Here is a 15,066-nt window from a genome sequence, read left to right as displayed (position 1 = left end):
TTGGGGGCACGACTGGTGCTGTCCCACACAGGGCCTCCCCTTGGGGAAAGCAGGGGACACAGAGACCGCCCCCCTCCCCAGCCGAGACAGAGCGGAGTGAGGTGGGTGAGGCGAGGCGGCAGGTGCAAGCGGCCGGTTTATTAATCGTGATCTGGAACGGAGGCGGGTCCCGCCAGCCGAGGCCGCAGCAGAGGCCCTGATGCAGGCAGTGGGGCGGGAGGTGGGGGCAGAGCTCAAGCAGGGAGAGAGGAAGGCGTTAATGCTGCTCTCTAGGGGTCACAGCCAGCAGGCGAGGGAGCTGGGGGCCCAGTCCGCACCCACCTTACTGCCCATGGGGCCTCCCTGGGCAGTCCTTGCATAGTGAGCAACCGACTGGCCTTGGCCTGGCCGAGGGCCCGAGCTGGGGAGAGGCCCAGCCAGTGCCCCAGGGCTCTGGGAAGGGGAATGCAGAAGGCATCAGAAGGCCCTGGGGAGTGAGCCGAGGCCCCATGGGCCAAGCCGGCGGTGGGGGGGAAAGGCTGGTGAGGGGGCAGGGCTGAGCTGCAGGCGCCTCCCCTAGCAGCAGGCAGAGCTGGGGGTCAAAGTGGTCCTTGAGTCCAGAGAAAAGACGCGAGACAAAGTGAGAACGAGGTCATTGTAGAAAACCCCTCAGTCCGTGACAAAGGAGACAAAGGACATCGGATGCAGGGGTGGGAAGAGCCACACCCCTGCCACCCGCTGTGGGAAAAGGCGGGCGGGCGGGCGGGGCGGGGGGGGGGGGGGGGATGGGCGGGGCTGCGGGGCACGAGGGCCTGCATGGCCAGCCACACGGCCTCGGGACATCCGCACCCAGCCAGGGCTGAGGCCCCAGGCCAGAGCCCCCCAAGCACCCAAGAAGCCCAGCCTGGATGCTGGGGTCACTAAGTGAGGTACGCGGGTTGATTCCCTGGATGGGTGGCCCCTTCTGCCCTCGCTACATGCTGGCGGCCAGCCGCCAGCCCCAGGGCCTAGTGGAGGGGTTCCGGGGGTGTGGGAGGGCCCCTACTATCAGGTCAGTGTTCTTGGGCAGTAAAGTGGGGGCACAAGGTGACACAGGCCCTGAGGGCAGAGTGGGGCACCAAGCGGCATGGGCCCCAGGGATAGAGGGTCATGAGGTGACACGGGCCTGGGGGAGCAGAGAGGGGCACGAGGTGACGTGGGGCCTTGAGAGTGGTTTGTGACACGAGCAACCCAGGCCCCCTAGGGAGGGGTCACCCGAAGACACAGGGTCCCTGGGTGGGGTGATGCAGCACCTCCCGGGGGAGACATGGAGCTTCAGAAGACTCAGTGCTGGGGTCCTGCTCCGGGCCGTAGGGGTCAGGGCAACTCCAAGCGGGGCGGAGCAGGCAGCAGGGCTCCAGGAGCTCCGGGGCTCTCGGGAAATGGGCCGGTGGGGGTCCCGCCAAGGCCCGGCCGCCCTAGCTCTCATCCAGGTGGAGGCTGATGAACTCCTGGATGCACCTGCGGAACTGGAGCTCGGTGGGGCTGCTGCCAGCCAGGGGGCCCGGCTGGCCGGGGGGCGCCTCAGCCTCACGCATCTCCTCGGCCATGCGCGCCAGACGGAGACTGGAGGAGGGAGAGCCACGTGAGGCGCTTCCACCCGCCGCCCACTTCCCGCCGCCCACCACCCCCCGCCACCCCCCGTGCTGTGCTCACAGCGTGACGATGTCTGCGTTCGCCTCCTGCACCGCGATGCTCAGTGGGTCCTGCTGCGCGTGGTCCAAGGCGTGCTGGTCCGCCCCCCGCTTCAAGAACAGGCAGACCTGGCTGAGGGCGGAGGGGCAAGTCGGGGCGGGCCCTGGGCAGGTACCGGCAGGCGACCCGGGCCCACGGGGGCGAGGGGGGGTGGGGGGGAGGGGTGGGAGGGGAGGGGAGGGGGAGGGGGGAGGGGTGGGGCGGCCCACCCACGACTTACCCAGTGCGGCCCAGGAGCGTGGCATGGTGCAGGGGCGCCCGGCCCCGGCTGTCTCTTTGGTTCACGTCTGCTCCGTTTTGCAGGAGGAATTCACAGATGATCAAGGAACCCTGGGGGGTGGAGGGGGGTGGGTTCAGACCAAGCGGAGCCACAGAAATGGTCCCTTGCAGGGCCCCTGTCCCCCCACCCCCCTACCCCCCACCCCCACCCCGACGCCACCCTGGGCGCCCCAGCAGGACCAAGACCGGTCCTCAGCGGAGGGCAAGGGCCCCGCGTGCGCGCCGTGGAAGGGTGCAACCCTGCGCCCACTTACCCCCAGCACAGCCTGCACCAGCGGCGTCTTGCCCTCGTCCTCCGCGTCGGCCCAGTTGACCTCGGCCCCTTGCGCCAGAGCCGCGGCCAGTGCGGGGAGGTCTCGAGTGCGCGCCGCACGGTGCGCCAGCAGCCCGGGGTGCAGCTCGCGCACGTCCGCCAAGCCCCAGGCCTCCGCCTCTCCGTCCGCCTCGCCGCTGGACTCCTCCGACGCGGCACCCTCTGCGAGGAGCGGGCGGTCAGGGCCGGCGACCCGGCCCGCGGTGGGGGACAGGCGGGCCCAGACTGGGGAGCTGCGCACCCACCCTCCTCAGCGACGCGGTCCACCACGGAGCCCACGCCGAAGGCCAGGACATCCGAGCTGCCGTCGGAGCTGCCCCCTAAGCCGCTGTCGCTGCTCAGACCTGCAGGGTCCGCAAGCAGAGGAGGTCCTGAGCGCTTCTGACTGCTCCCACGGCCCTGCGGGAAGGCTGGCACCCCACCCGCCCTCCGGGGGATGCTGGGGGGTGAGGCAGACGGGAGCCCTGCCCAGGATGGGAGGAAAGGGGAGAGAATCAAGTAACAGCCTGAAAGAGCCAGGATCGCCGGCCCCCCAGGAGGAGCACAGCCACAGGTGGAAGCCCACCCTCTCAGGTCAGCCCTAGCTGTGGCCAGTGCAGGCGGGGCGGTCACCGCCCAGAGGTGGGGTCTTTGCCAAACCCCAGACACAGCCCCAGGCAGCAGTGAGCGAACTTGGCCCTGCTCACCCGAGGGCAGCCCTCACAGATGAGCCCAGGCTGAGGGATGGTGAGACAGCGCCCTCTGCTGCCCGAGGGGACCCCCGTCACCCCAGCAGCCCAGCCAGTTCTTGGCCCCAACCTACGTCTTCTGCCCACACGCCCCAGGCCAGTGGGTGCTGACAGACGGTTAACAGGGGGAGAGCCCTGACTTGTAGCATTTGCACCCCAAACTCCAGGAGGGGTTGGGGAAGATGCACACAACTGTCTCTCGGGATCCGGTCCGGCCCCCAGCAGGCACGTGCACATGTGCATGGGCACACGCCCACGCATATACACACGTATGCACATGCACTCACACACGTTCACCTGGGAGCACAGTCATGCCCTTACACACACATTCCTGTGTGCACACAGCACACACGCCCACATCACTCCTGAGGGTCATGGCCCCAGCCTCCAAGCCAGTGGCCAAATTACCCCTGGCCCCTCGAGATACTGTCCCAGCCTCAGCCCTGCTTGACCTCCAAACTCTCCCCATCCCCCGACCAGTCCCTCCTGCGAGGAAAGCCCGTCCCTCCGGTCCCTGAGCGAGTGGCCGCGGCTGTCCCGCACTCATCCACCCTCCAGGCGAGCGTGCCTGGCCCCTGCCACGCTGCCCCGGCTGAGCGGGGGGGTGGGCAGCAGGGGACTTACTGCGTGGACCGGCTGCAGCAGCCCCCGCGTCGAAGTAGGAGAAGAGGGAGTCCAGCTCATCCGGGCAGAAGAGGGAGTCCCTGCGGAACCTGGGCTCTGTGGAGCCTGCAGGGCGGGAACCAGGCCGCGGTGGGAGGTGGGCAGAGCTTGGGGTGCCCGTGAGCCCTGCCCCCCTCCTACCCCCCTCACCCCGGCCTCCCTGGGATCCAGGGTCTGGAGGCTCACGCCCTGCCCAGGCCTGTGAGCTGGGGCGCACCTGCCAGCCCCTCCCACCTGAGCACAGAGCAGCCACAGAGGGCGGGACGGGCTCCATCCGGATTTTGCCGCGGCGGGTGGTGTGGGCACGGGGGGAGCTGTGGTGGCGCTGGCACTTCTGCGCCCGCCAGCGCCGTGGGGCCTCCCGGGCCGGTGCCGAGGGCGGCCTCCGCACGAACTTCTTTTCCACATATTTGTCCTTGATCCAAGCCTCCTTGTCCTGCCTGGACCAGGACCGGACGTGAGGCTGCCCTCGTGGGCCGGGGGTCCCCTGGCCCCGCCCAGGCTGCCCCCGACCTCACCTGGGGCTGCTGGCCGTGGGCTTCCTGCTGCCCGGCCCCTCGCACTGGGCCTCGTAGATCCGGTTCACGGTGCTGTTTCCCAGCTCACACATCAGCTGGCAGGAGAGGGTGGTGCGGGCATCAGCCCAGCTCACCGAACGCCCCCCAAGCTTGCAGACCTGGCTCCCGCCCCCCGCCCCCCGCCACCCAGCGGCCTGTGACGGCCCCCCACACCTTCAGCAGCTCCGGCTCCCACGAGTCCAGGGTCAGGGACCGCACCTTGGAACAGTGGACGCCCAGGCTCCTGGATGGCAAGGCGGGGGGAGGGGGAGTCAGGGCACGTCTTGGCCCCCGCGCCCCGCCTGGCCGCCCAGTGGTCCCACCTGTGGATGCCCGAGCACTCGATGCAGAGCAGCACGCCCAGGTTGATGCTGGCCCAGCGCGGGTCCGGCTGCCCACACTCGCCGCACTGGCTGTTCCCAGCCACGCGCTGCACGCGCTGCACACGCTGCAGCGCGCCCTCGCCCCTGACGCTGCGTTCCCGAGGGTCCGTGGCAGAGTCGATGCTGCTTGTGGACGGGGACGCCGTGCGGTCCAGCCTCTGGAGACAGGGTGAGGGGTCGCTCAGCCCTCTGGGGGCTCCAGCCCCAGTCTCCCCAGCGGGGCCCCTCCTCCTCCCCAGACGCAGGTGCCGGCACAGGCCAGGGCCCCTGAGGCCCGAGCCTGCGCCCGCATGTGTGCACACACTCACGTGCGCGTACACACAATGCACACACGTGCTTGCGTGCGGCCTGCGGGAGCTGTGCACGCGTGTGCAGGGCGCTGGAGGGCCCACCTCGCTGTAGCAGCTGTCAGGGCTCTCCCGGTAGGCGGATGCGATGCTGGCTTGCACAGCCTGAACCCACGCCTGCCGTAGCTTCTCCGAGTCGGCCTGCAGCATGCAGCTCCTGTGGGGAGGGGGCCGTCAGGCCGGGCGGGCAGGGGCTCCCTCCGCACCCGCCCTGGGCTGGGCCTCCTCACTTGGTGGGCGACACGACCTCAAAGCAGAACCTCCGCTCAATGTCCTCACAGGGCTTCACGGAGCAGAGCCGGAGGTCGTCCACCACCACGGTCAGCACGTCCTGCGGGCGGCACCGCCGTGGCCCTTGCACTCAGCACCCAGCCCTGCCCCGCACCGACCGCCCATCCACTGCTCCACTCAAGAGAGGCGGACCGGCTGAGACTTGAGTGGCCTCTGTCCCTGGCCACTCGGGCTTTGGTGCCCATCAGCGTCCTCAGCCCTGTGACGCCCCCCACCAATCGCCCACCCCAAGGCCCGGTGGGGAGGCCCCGGGCGTTGCTGCCCTGGGCCCAGCGCACCTTGAGCTTCTTCTGGTAGACCAGCTGGCTGTTCTGGATGGAGAACCAGCGCCTGGGCAGGGGGATGGGCCAGGAGGGGTCAGGCCGGGCCGGCCCCCATGTCTGCCCTGCACCCCCCGAGGAAGGGCCCTCCCTTACCGGTTCCACGTCTTGAAGGCGTTGCTGGCCCTCTTGAAGAGGTAGCCCTCCATCACCACACCGCTGGGAGCGTCCACGTCAAACTCCACCTTGGGCTCATCGTAGGAGAAGTCCTGGGGGTGGTCGGAGCCCGGCCCCCAGTGAGCACCCGCCCGCGGCTGCGGGGACACCGCCGCCCTCTCCGGCTGCCCCAGAGGCAAGGTGGAGGGGGGGTCTTCACAGCCGCTTCCTGACCCGAAACCCCGTGGGGGCAGACGCCTCCCGTCACAGCTGGGGGCCCGGAGAGCTCCAGCCCCCACCCCCCAGCCTGGCAGAGCAGCAGGCCCTGGCATCAGGAAGGAAGCTGCCCCCCATTCACGTCGCCAGCTGGGCTGCCCCGGCCAGCCTGACAGAGCTCCATTCACGCGGGCTGGGGAGACACTGAGCGTTGTCCTGGGTGTCCGGCAGTGGGAGAGGAGGCCCAGCCACCTGCTCCCCTGGCTGAGTGGGGGCGGGAAGGGACAGTTGCAGCTGCTCCCGAAGGGGACGAAGGGGACGAAGGGGACGCAGGGGACGCAGGGGACGCGGTCCCAGCTCAGCCACCTCGGCTGGAGCGGGCCGCGCTCTGGGAGCTGCTCAGGGCCGCCGCGCTGGGGCCGTGGAGGTGTCCTTGGTGCTGAAACGCCGCGGGGCGGGAAGGGCAGAGGCCCTGCCCACCGGGGGCCCCCTCCCCCCAGGGTGGGCGCCCACTCACCTGCAGCAGCGTCTGAGGGCGGGAGCAGGAGAGGCGGGAGGGAGAGAGAGCCAGTGAGTGAAGCCCTGCCCCCTCCCTGCCGGCTGGGGACGGCAGCTCCCGCCCCGCAGCCCATCTCTGCCCCGGGCCGCGCCAGGCCAGCTGTGGCCGGCCAGACGAGGCCGCAGTAGAATCCCCGTCCCAGCTGCAGCCGCAGCGTCTGTGGGCTGAGGGGGCTGGCGCTGGCGTCTAAGTGACCGTTCCACTGTGCTGAGACCCTGAGGGATGGGGACCCCCTCCTCTGACTGCAGTTCAAAGACGATCAGAGTCAGCCTGAGAGTGGGTGGGCCTGGGAAGGGACGGGGCGCGTGTCTGTACGCTGGGCCCCCCAGGTCCTCGCATGGAGCAGGGTGAGGGGCAGTGGACCCGGGGCCCCTCGGGGGGCGGCCAGGGCTGCAGGGCCTCACCCGCTGCTGGATGGCGGCGTGCTTGCGCTCCATCTCCCGCTTTTCCACTGCTGAGTCGATCACCAGCTGGTCCAGCTGTGGGGAGGGGCACAGAGAGGGACGTGGACCCCCTCCCCTGACAAGCTGGCCCCGGGGCCCCCTCCCCACAGGCTCACCTCAGCCGCCAGCTTCTTCATGTAGGGGTCCAGCTGGTGCAGCAGGCTGTAGCCCTGCTGGAAGAAGCTGTACTGGGCGTGCATGAAGGACAGCATCTGGGGGGTGGGGGGGGGCACGCAGGTGAGGCCCCGCCCCCAGGGGCAGTGGCCGGGGCCCCAGCTTTTGCACCCACACCCAGCACGCCTGCGGCACGTGCCTATACTCGAGGGCAACCCCTCCCCCTCATCCAGCACTCACAGAATCCAAAATCTCAAACTTCTTCTTGGCCTGGAGAACGTTGATCTGCCAGGGGAGGAGTGAACAGGTGAAGGGGTGTCAGGGCCAAGGTTGGGCCACGACCTGGACCTTGCCACACTGTCCACTCAGGGTGCTGTGGTCCCCCGAGACCTCCAGCTCATCTTCAGCTCCCTGCACAGGTGCGCATCCATCCTCTCATGGTCGCAGTTCAGGACACTGGGTCCCTCCCATAGGCAAAGCCACAGATTCTCTCCCGTGCTCCAAGTCCCTCCAAGGCCTGCCTCAGCAAGGTCTTCGAGGCCTCCGCCCCCGCAGCCCACAGCCCTGGCTTGTCCCTAGCCCATCCCCACCTCCGGGCCTTTGCGTGGGCATCCGCCCCCCATGTCCGTTCCCAAGCATCTCAAGTTCTCTCAAGCCAGAGGGGCCCCTCCAGACACCAGCTCCCCGTCTGCAGGGACACGGGAACGCCCGGGGGCTGACCTGGAGCACGTAGTCCAGCGCCAGGTGGCGGAAGCACTTCCGGGCAAGGATCAGGGCCCCCGTGGCCTCCTCCACCTCGTGGGGCCGGTGCCTTGGGGCCTGGGCATTCCTCACCAGGGACAGCTCCATGTCCTCCCGAACTCTGTCGAACTGCTTCTTAGTCTCCTTAAACTTCCGCACATCTCTGGAGGCCGGTGGGCGTCAGGCCAGGGGGTCCGAGGAGGGGTGCACGTGGGGTCTCCCATCTCTCTGAAACGCTCTCCCTGCTCCCCGCCCCTCTGTGCTCCAGAGCTCCCGCCCTGCTCCCCCACCCCCGCAGCCATCGCTCCCTGCCTCTTCCTCCTCAGGCCCCTCCCCTGAGCTGGGGCCCCCTCCCCCTTCACCACCTCACTCCCAGGATTGGTCCAGCCTGGGGTGACCCCCAGCCTCACCCCGGACTCCAGACTCTCCACTCGGGGGGTCCCCAGCTGTACACACAGCACTGGGCTGAGACCCCTGCCAAGGCCCCTGGACCCTCCCAGATCAAGCGTAGCTGCGTCTGCTCCCCCTTCCAGCGTGGGTGTCACCCCGACACCTCCCGGGGCCGGGAGAGGCCAGGCCTCCCTCGGGGCCACTCACTCTTTGACGAAGTTGTGGAGCTGTTGCCGCACAGACCTCTGGGCCTGGTCAAACAAGATCTGGGGGCAAAGGAGGGTGCGGGCGTCAGGCGTCTGTCCCCACATGACCCCAGAGGCCAGGCCCCTGTCCCCTCAGGTGAGAACCAGGGAAAGGCCCGCCCAGCCCCACCCTCACAGAGCCGGCCTCACAGGGTCACGGGCCCCCAGGCCTGGGTCGGCGGCCAGAGGCGACAGCTGTGACCACCTTCCCGTCCCCCCAACCTGGCTCTCAGCCAGACTAGAAGCCAACGCTGTCCCAGATGGACCCCCTCCTATGGCCCACCCCACATCAGCCCGGACAGGGCAGGCGCACACAGAGTCCCGAGGGACACCCATCGCCCAGGCCTCGGGAGGCCACGTGGGGGATGCCCAGCCCTGCAGTAAGAGGGATGGAGATGCAGCCGGAGCTCCCGAGTAATCTGGCCTGGGGGCAGGGTGGGGCCTCCCTGCAGCACCGGCTGGACCCGGAATCAGACCCCTCGATGCGGAGAGAGCACTGGGGCCTGACCAGGAACAGACAGACAGACACATGGGGCAGGACGAGCCATCCGGCGCTGGTTTATTTCTGAACTTCCCCTACAGGGGATGGGCCCCTTGTTTAGTCTGGGGCTCTGGTTTCCAGGCCACGGTCTGACCACCCACGTGTGCCTCGGTCTGTTCTGTGTGTCCACACTGGGGGCCCCGAGGGGCTCGAGGTCACGCAGACCCAGCCCGGGTAGCAGCGGTGTTGGGAGTCATCCGCTAGCTGTGGGGTCAGCCTGGGAGATGCTTCCATCGCCTGGCCCATGACCCCTGCCGGGTGGCCCTGGATGACCCTCTAAGGCCTTGCCCACCCCAAGCCCCCGCTGCCCTCAGCCCCGGGCAGGGTCGAGGTGCCTCCCCGCTAGCGGTCCGGCCCTCACCTGGGACACAGCAGTGTCTCAGCGATGTGCCCCCCCGCGGGCCAGACTGCAGGAGCAGAGACGTGGCCGCCCCCACCGCCCGCCCCTGCCAGCTCAGCTCACGCGGAGCCAGCCCAGAGCCTTCCAGGCTGGGCGGGGCCTGCAGGGAGCCCGCAGCGGTGGGGGCGGGGGCTGCCTGGGATGGGGGTGGATGGGACGACGATCAGGAAGCCGGGTGGGTGGGCCCTGCCCTCTCCTCCCCTCCCCTCCGCCCCCCCCATCGCCCCCACCCGGCCAGGGCTCACCATGTGGTAGGTGACCATCTCCTGCAGGCTGTCTCCGAACCTCTGCAGACATTCCTGGGGGCAGGGTGGGTGGGTGGGGGAAGACCCTTGCTCAGATGGGACGGCCGTGCCCCCAGTGTCTGGCACCTCCCACCCACAGGCCACAGAGTGGCCCCCGCAGCCCAGCGCAGACGCCCACCTGCTCCCAAGGCCAGGGCACCCTGAGGGGCTGTCTGCCCACGCCCGCCCCTGACTAGAGGTCAGAGGTCAGCTGCCCCCTCACCGAGATGACGGTGTCGCCCCGGCACTGCTGGGACAGGTCACGGACGCCACTCACGAAGAGCCTGTTGGTGGTGACGTAGGCCTTGCCAGCCTCGATCACGCCACTGCACAGCTTCACCAGCTGCAGACAGGACGATGGATGGGGCGACACTCACGCCACCAAGAGGCCAGGCCACACGGGCAGGGACCCGGACAGGGCAGCCGGAATTCAGCTCAGGGTCCGTCAGTGCCCATGACACAGCTGCCCCTGAGCAGCCCCGGGCGGGAAGGGAAGGCCACTGCCCGTCCGCCCGCCCACCCTCCTGAGCCCACCTGGTGCTGGGGGACAGCTTGGCGTGCCCCAGGCCTCGGCTCCAGGGTGGGAGGTGGGAGCAGGGGAGGGAAGCCGGAAGCAGGGAACCCAGGGCCCGGGGGCGGGTGGGGGGGCGTGTGGTCCCGGACAAGGGTCAGCAGGACCAGCCGGCAAGGGGCTCAGGGGTGCCGCCCCTCCTTCCTCCCTCTGGCTTTGAAGCCTGTGCCCTCCTCCCTCCCCTGCCTGTGCCCTTGGCCCCTAACCCAGGCACTCGGAGGCACAGCCCCCTGGCAGCTGCCCCCGCCCCCCGCCAAGGCCCCCCACCCTGCTTGGCTTGTCGGGAGGAGACCCGGCAGACACAGGTGTGTGTGTGGCATGTACACCCCGGTACGGGTGTGACAGGCCGGTGATGGACAGGCCCACGTGCTGTGCACACGCACACTCGTGCTCACACTGGTGGCCGTGGGTGAGCTGGGCCAGGGCCGCGCGGGGGGCAGGGAGAGTAGCCCCGGGCCCTCCGTGTGCCCCCAGGTCCCCCTCACCTTGTCCAGTTTGGCCTCGATCTCAACCACGTCCGTTTCCACCTCGTCGATAGTTGCCCTGCGACAGCGACAGGGTGGCTGGAGACCCGCCTGCAGCAAGCCTCCCCCACCGACTCAGCTCGGCCTCGCCTCCCGGGCACCTCCCCAAAGGGGTCAGCGGTGGGAAGGGGCTACTCTGCCGACGGCCACTGGCCCCTGCAGGCCCACCTGCCTCCACGCGCCCCTCAAACAGACCAGGAGGTGGAGGCTGGCGGTGAGGGGGGATGGAAGAGGGAGGTGGGGAGGTGGCAGGACTGGGACGGTGACTCCAGAGCCGCAGAGCCACCAGGGCCCACTGCCACCCCAGGCAGATAGAGGCCCCCATCTGGGGTCTGTGGATGGGGGGAAGGGGGTGGCCAGACAGGTCCCTAGCACAGAGGGAGGGGCCGGGGCCCCGTGGAGGTGCACATACAGGGCCTCGCTGGTCACCCCCCCAGCCCAGCCCCTGCCCCTCTCCAGGGCTCAGAGTTGACCCCAAACCCCATCTGGACCCCCCCACCCCTCAGCTTCTGCTGCAGCCCACCCTGGCCTGGGGCTGGCAGGCGCTGGGCAGACCTGTCTCAGCAGAGCCCGCAGCCGGGAGCTGCTCCACGACACCGTGAGCCGCCTGCAGAGGCGTGCCCCTACCTCCTGCCTACTCCCCAACCTCAAAATACCAAGTAGGTCCTGTCTGCCTGGCAGGAGCAGTGGGTCAGACCTCGGAGGAGCCCACTCCCGGGGGGCGGCCTGGCAATGGGGCTGCCTTGGGGAGGGAAGAGTTAATGTATGACATCACCAGAGAAGCCAGTGGACGGAGAATCCCGGAAGGCAAGGCGAGAGGCAGATGGATCAGGCACGTGACACCCCCCAACACTCCGGGAACAGGAAACAGGGAAATAGGGCCAGGATCCTGCCCTCCCCACCCCACTCAGCTGGCGAGCTGGGCCCATCTGGCCTCCTGGGGACCAGGGACAACAGGGAAGGAGCTCCGGCCAGCGGCCAGAGGCAGGGCCAGGGCCAGGGCCAGGGCAGGGCCGGGCAGAGAGGAGGCTGTCCAGGTGTAGCGGCCCCTCGCGGCCCCCGCGGCTGGCAGAGGGCACGTTCCAGGGTTTCCCAGGCCTGGGGGGGAGGGACTTAGTCCCTCACGTGGGGTGCAGCTCGGGATGCCCTCAATTAGGAGGTATGGGGTGAGTGCCAGGCTGCCCCGTCAGGGCCCTTGGACCGTCCCACCACCCTCCTCCTCTCTGAGCAGCCCCTATCCCTTCCCCACGGGCTGAGGGGCGTCTGAGTTCCAGAGAAGGAAGGGGTCAGAGGGGATGTCTGCTTGGACCGGTGGTGGCCCACGGCCCGCAGGTGCCCCCGCCTGAGACTGCAGGACCCTGACCGCTGCTGTAGCCTCCCCCTCCCCCTCCGAGGGTCCCAGGGCAGGGAAGGACCACCCACCCAGAAGAAGGGGACGCAGCTCCTGGAGGCCCAGCCACCCCAACTGCCCTGGCCAGCTGCGTGGAGAGCTGTCACCCTTGGGCCGGGATGGGGGGTTGGTCCCTAGAGAGTTGGTGAGGGTGGGACGCACCAGATGCTGACAAGTGGGCTCACGGGGACCAGGTGGGCGCTCAGCAGAGTCCGTCCCGGGGGCCCCACGCCCCTCAGGTCTCTCCTCCCCACCCCCATGGACCAAGGCCTCCTCTCCTGCTCTCCCTCCAGGATTTCCTCAACAGCTTGGATGCTGGGGAAGAGGGTGAGGCCAGCTCCCCCACCAGAGCCATGACTCAGCGCCTGAAGCCCCACCCAGGGGAGGGGGCACCAAGAACAAGGGGTGAGCGGCACTCCGCCGGTCTGAGAGAGTCTGGACCCCTCCAGCCACGTGCATCCCGGGGCTGTGGGGCTCCCCCAGGCCAAGGGCGCGTACGCAGTGTCCCCCTTCCCAGGGCTGGGGCTCTGCATCGCTGACCACACTCTCCTGCCTGGCCCCGCCCTAACCCCCTGCCCCCAGGCTGGCCTCCAGGAAGTCCAGGTTACATCCTCAGCAGCGCTGACGAGGGGACCCCAGAAAAGCCTCAAAAGCCATTACATCTCAGCCCAACCAAAACCCACCCGGTGCAGCTTCTGTGGCCCAAGGTCGGGGGATCTCCTTGGACCCCAGCCCGGGCTTGGCTGGGCACTCTCAAAGGAAGCCTGCCAAAGCCCAGGCGCTGCTGCACCCACTGCCGCACCGTGGGTGCCACCCGCGAGTGGGCTGGTGTGGGAGGGAAGGCCTGGAGGTGAATGGGGTGCCAGTGGCCCTGATCCAACCAGGCAAGCTGGGCCTGGGCCCCTCCGCGATGGGGAGGAAGAGCACGAGGCTTCTCAGCCAGGGGCCAGGGTGACGCTGGGGTGCTTCAGCCAGGACCAGGCCCCCAGCTGAGGCCCCGGCTACACCTCCGCCCACCGCCTGGGCCGTGCTGGGGGCCCAGGATCACGGGTGCCTGAGTTGCTTACACCGTCTCCCTCAAGCAGTCAGGAACAGAAGATAGGAGAACACAGAGGGTGGCCCTCAGCACTCTGCCCAGGGCCTGGGGCCACGCTCTGGTCCGACCCCTACCCCTCATCCAGCCTTCCTTGGCTTTTGTTGCTGACCCCTTGTGTGGCGGTTGGGCAAGGGGCTGGCTCTAGGGAGTCAGGGGTAAGGGCACTGGTGCTGAGGCCCGCCAGGCACCCACACACAGGCCCTCCGGCTAACACACCCCAAAGACCCAGCACACGCGCGCGCACACACGCACGGCCAAGTGCGAGTGTGCAGAGGCATGGCAGGTATGCACACATGCCATCAGACATGCATGCACGCAGCAGCGCAACTCACACGCAGACGGGTGTACTCGTGGATGCCGTGTATAGACACGTACCCCGTGCTGAGATCCACACAGGAACAAACTAACACATGTTTAGTGCCTAAACTGATACTTTTATGATACACACCCACTATGCATCTGTATTCACACCCAGAGGTGACACATGCACACGTGTGCGTGCACCCATCACTAGTCTGGACGTACACATCAAGCAGCCAGTCCAGGGGTGCAGCTCACCCACACATTCACGTCCAAGGTCTGGCACCTCAAGGGAGGGTGCAGAGGGGCAGAACTCACACGTGTGCACCCGAGCACGAGCACAAGCATGAGCACCTGACACACGGGAGGTGCCCCGTTAAAGCAGATGCGCGCGCAGCATGAACGTGTCCACACGAATAAGCCCGCCTGCACTCCCAGGAAGGACTAAAAGCACAAACCCAGGGCCGGCCACAGCGCAGGACCTCCACCAGTCCCTAGAACCCAGTCTGCTCTGGTAGCCCCCACCCCGCCAGGTGCCTAGGTCACCCCTGCCAAGCAGCCGCCCGAGGCCCTAACCGAGGCTCCAGCTGCCTGCCCCCTTGACTGCTCTGGGCACGCGGACCAAGACAGATTCCATGGGCAGACGCCCCACGCACCCAGACGACCCTGGCCACAGCCGGGCTGCAGCGCCCGGCTAGGTCTCAGCCCTGTGCAGGTGGCCAGCACGGAGGTGCAGACACAAAGCGGGGCGGACACTCCCACGGAGAGGTGGCCGCGCCGGCGGCCGCCCCGCCCCACGCGCGCACCCTCCGCGCGCGGCGAGCAGCACAAGGGGCATCTTTTGTTCCGGGCTCTCGGGCCGGGGCGCTGCGGGCTTTGTACAAGACGTGTCCTCCTGCTCTCGCCTCCGGCCCCGGCGCCGGGCACAAAGGCGGCACCGGCACCCCCGCCCGCGCCCATCCCCCGGCGGCCCCGGGTGCCCCGAGGGGCGGCGACCCCGCGGATCACAAAGGGCCGCGCCGCGCCCCGGGGGCGCACCTGAAGCGCGGCGAGTCCTTGATGCACTCCTCGAACTCCACCGTCATGGCTGCGGCGGCGCGAGGCGCTCACTGGCACGAGGACCGCGGCGCCCCGAGCGGCATCCCCTGCCGGCCCGCCCGCCCGCGCCGCGCCGCGCCGCGCCGCGCTCGGCGCCCGCCCGCTCCGGAACGAGGCCGCCGCGCCACCGCCCCGCCCCGCCTGTCACCGCCGGGGAGCGTCGCCAAAGTCCGCCGCCCGCGCGCGCCGTCCGCTGTCACCGCCGGGGAACTTCGCCAAAGTCCGCCGCCCGCGCTCGCCGCCAGCTGTCACCGCCGGGGAGCGTCGCCAAACGCCCCGACGTCCCGCCCCCTTCGGGCAGGCTGTCGGAAGTGTGGGTGGGCCCAGCAACAGCCGCGGGGGCCGTCGGGCCCCGCGCGTTCCAGCGATCCGGCCGTTAGGCAACCCGGGGGATTGGCAACAAGCGCTCGGCCGGACTGCGGCGGGAGGATGGGGGGGGCGAGTGGCCGCGGGAACGTGCGAGT

At 69.1% G+C, this 15,066-nt stretch overlaps 2 protein-coding genes across 5 annotated transcripts; both read right to left on the bottom strand.

Annotated features, from left to right (window-relative positions):
- Positions 1–118: 118 nt before the first annotated feature.
- Positions 119–6,538, bottom strand: ACAP3 (ArfGAP with coiled-coil, ankyrin repeat and PH domains 3; the record flags this gene model as incomplete). Of its 3 annotated transcripts, XM_082342755.1 has the most annotated exons (14): positions 119–1,584; positions 1,675–1,785; positions 1,934–2,043; positions 2,247–2,467; positions 2,551–2,649; positions 3,658–3,762; positions 3,931–4,136; positions 4,215–4,309; positions 4,428–4,497; positions 4,577–4,794; positions 4,945–5,140; positions 5,214–5,314; positions 5,553–5,604; positions 5,691–6,538. In XM_082342755.1, the coding sequence occupies 14 exons, from the start codon at positions 6,536–6,538 to the stop codon at positions 1,437–1,439; spliced, it is 2,580 nt and encodes an 859-aa protein (XP_082198881.1). In that variant the 3' UTR covers positions 119–1,436. The 3 variants fall into 3 exon arrangements, 2 of the variants coding, with proteins under 2 accessions (XP_082198881.1, XP_082198882.1); XM_082342756.1 differs by lacking the exon at positions 2,551–2,649; XR_014231666.1 differs by lacking the exon at positions 119–1,584 and having other exon boundaries at positions 1,716–1,785; positions 1,934–2,000.
- A 76-nt stretch (positions 6,539–6,614) lies between these two features.
- On the bottom strand, positions 6,615–15,065 carry LOC309606229 (arf-GAP with coiled-coil, ANK repeat and PH domain-containing protein 3-like). 2 transcript variants are annotated; one of them, XM_082343046.1, is made up of 10 exons: positions 14,543–15,065; positions 10,680–10,737; positions 9,847–9,966; positions 9,585–9,638; positions 8,361–8,419; positions 7,743–7,926; positions 7,263–7,307; positions 7,025–7,120; positions 6,870–6,944; positions 6,615–6,751 (listed from the first exon to the last, which is right to left on the bottom strand). In XM_082343046.1, exons 1-10 carry the CDS (start codon positions 14,587–14,589, stop codon positions 6,731–6,733), a joined length of 759 nt encoding a protein of 252 aa, XP_082199172.1. In that variant the 5' UTR covers positions 14,590–15,065; the 3' UTR covers positions 6,615–6,730. The 2 variants fall into 2 exon arrangements, with proteins under 2 accessions (XP_082199172.1, XP_082199173.1); XM_082343047.1 differs by lacking the exons at positions 6,615–6,751; positions 6,870–6,944; positions 7,025–7,120; positions 7,263–7,307 and adding an exon at positions 7,314–7,433.
- Between the last annotated feature and the right edge of the window lies 1 nt (position 15,066).

Source organism: Balaenoptera borealis (genome assembly GCF_965194805.1).
Source record: "Balaenoptera borealis genome assembly, chromosome: 1".
Taxonomy (NCBI): domain Eukaryota; kingdom Metazoa; phylum Chordata; class Mammalia; order Artiodactyla; family Balaenopteridae; genus Balaenoptera; species Balaenoptera borealis.
Note: the sequence above shows the minus strand (reverse complement) of the source record. Positions and strands in the feature narration are given on the sequence as shown.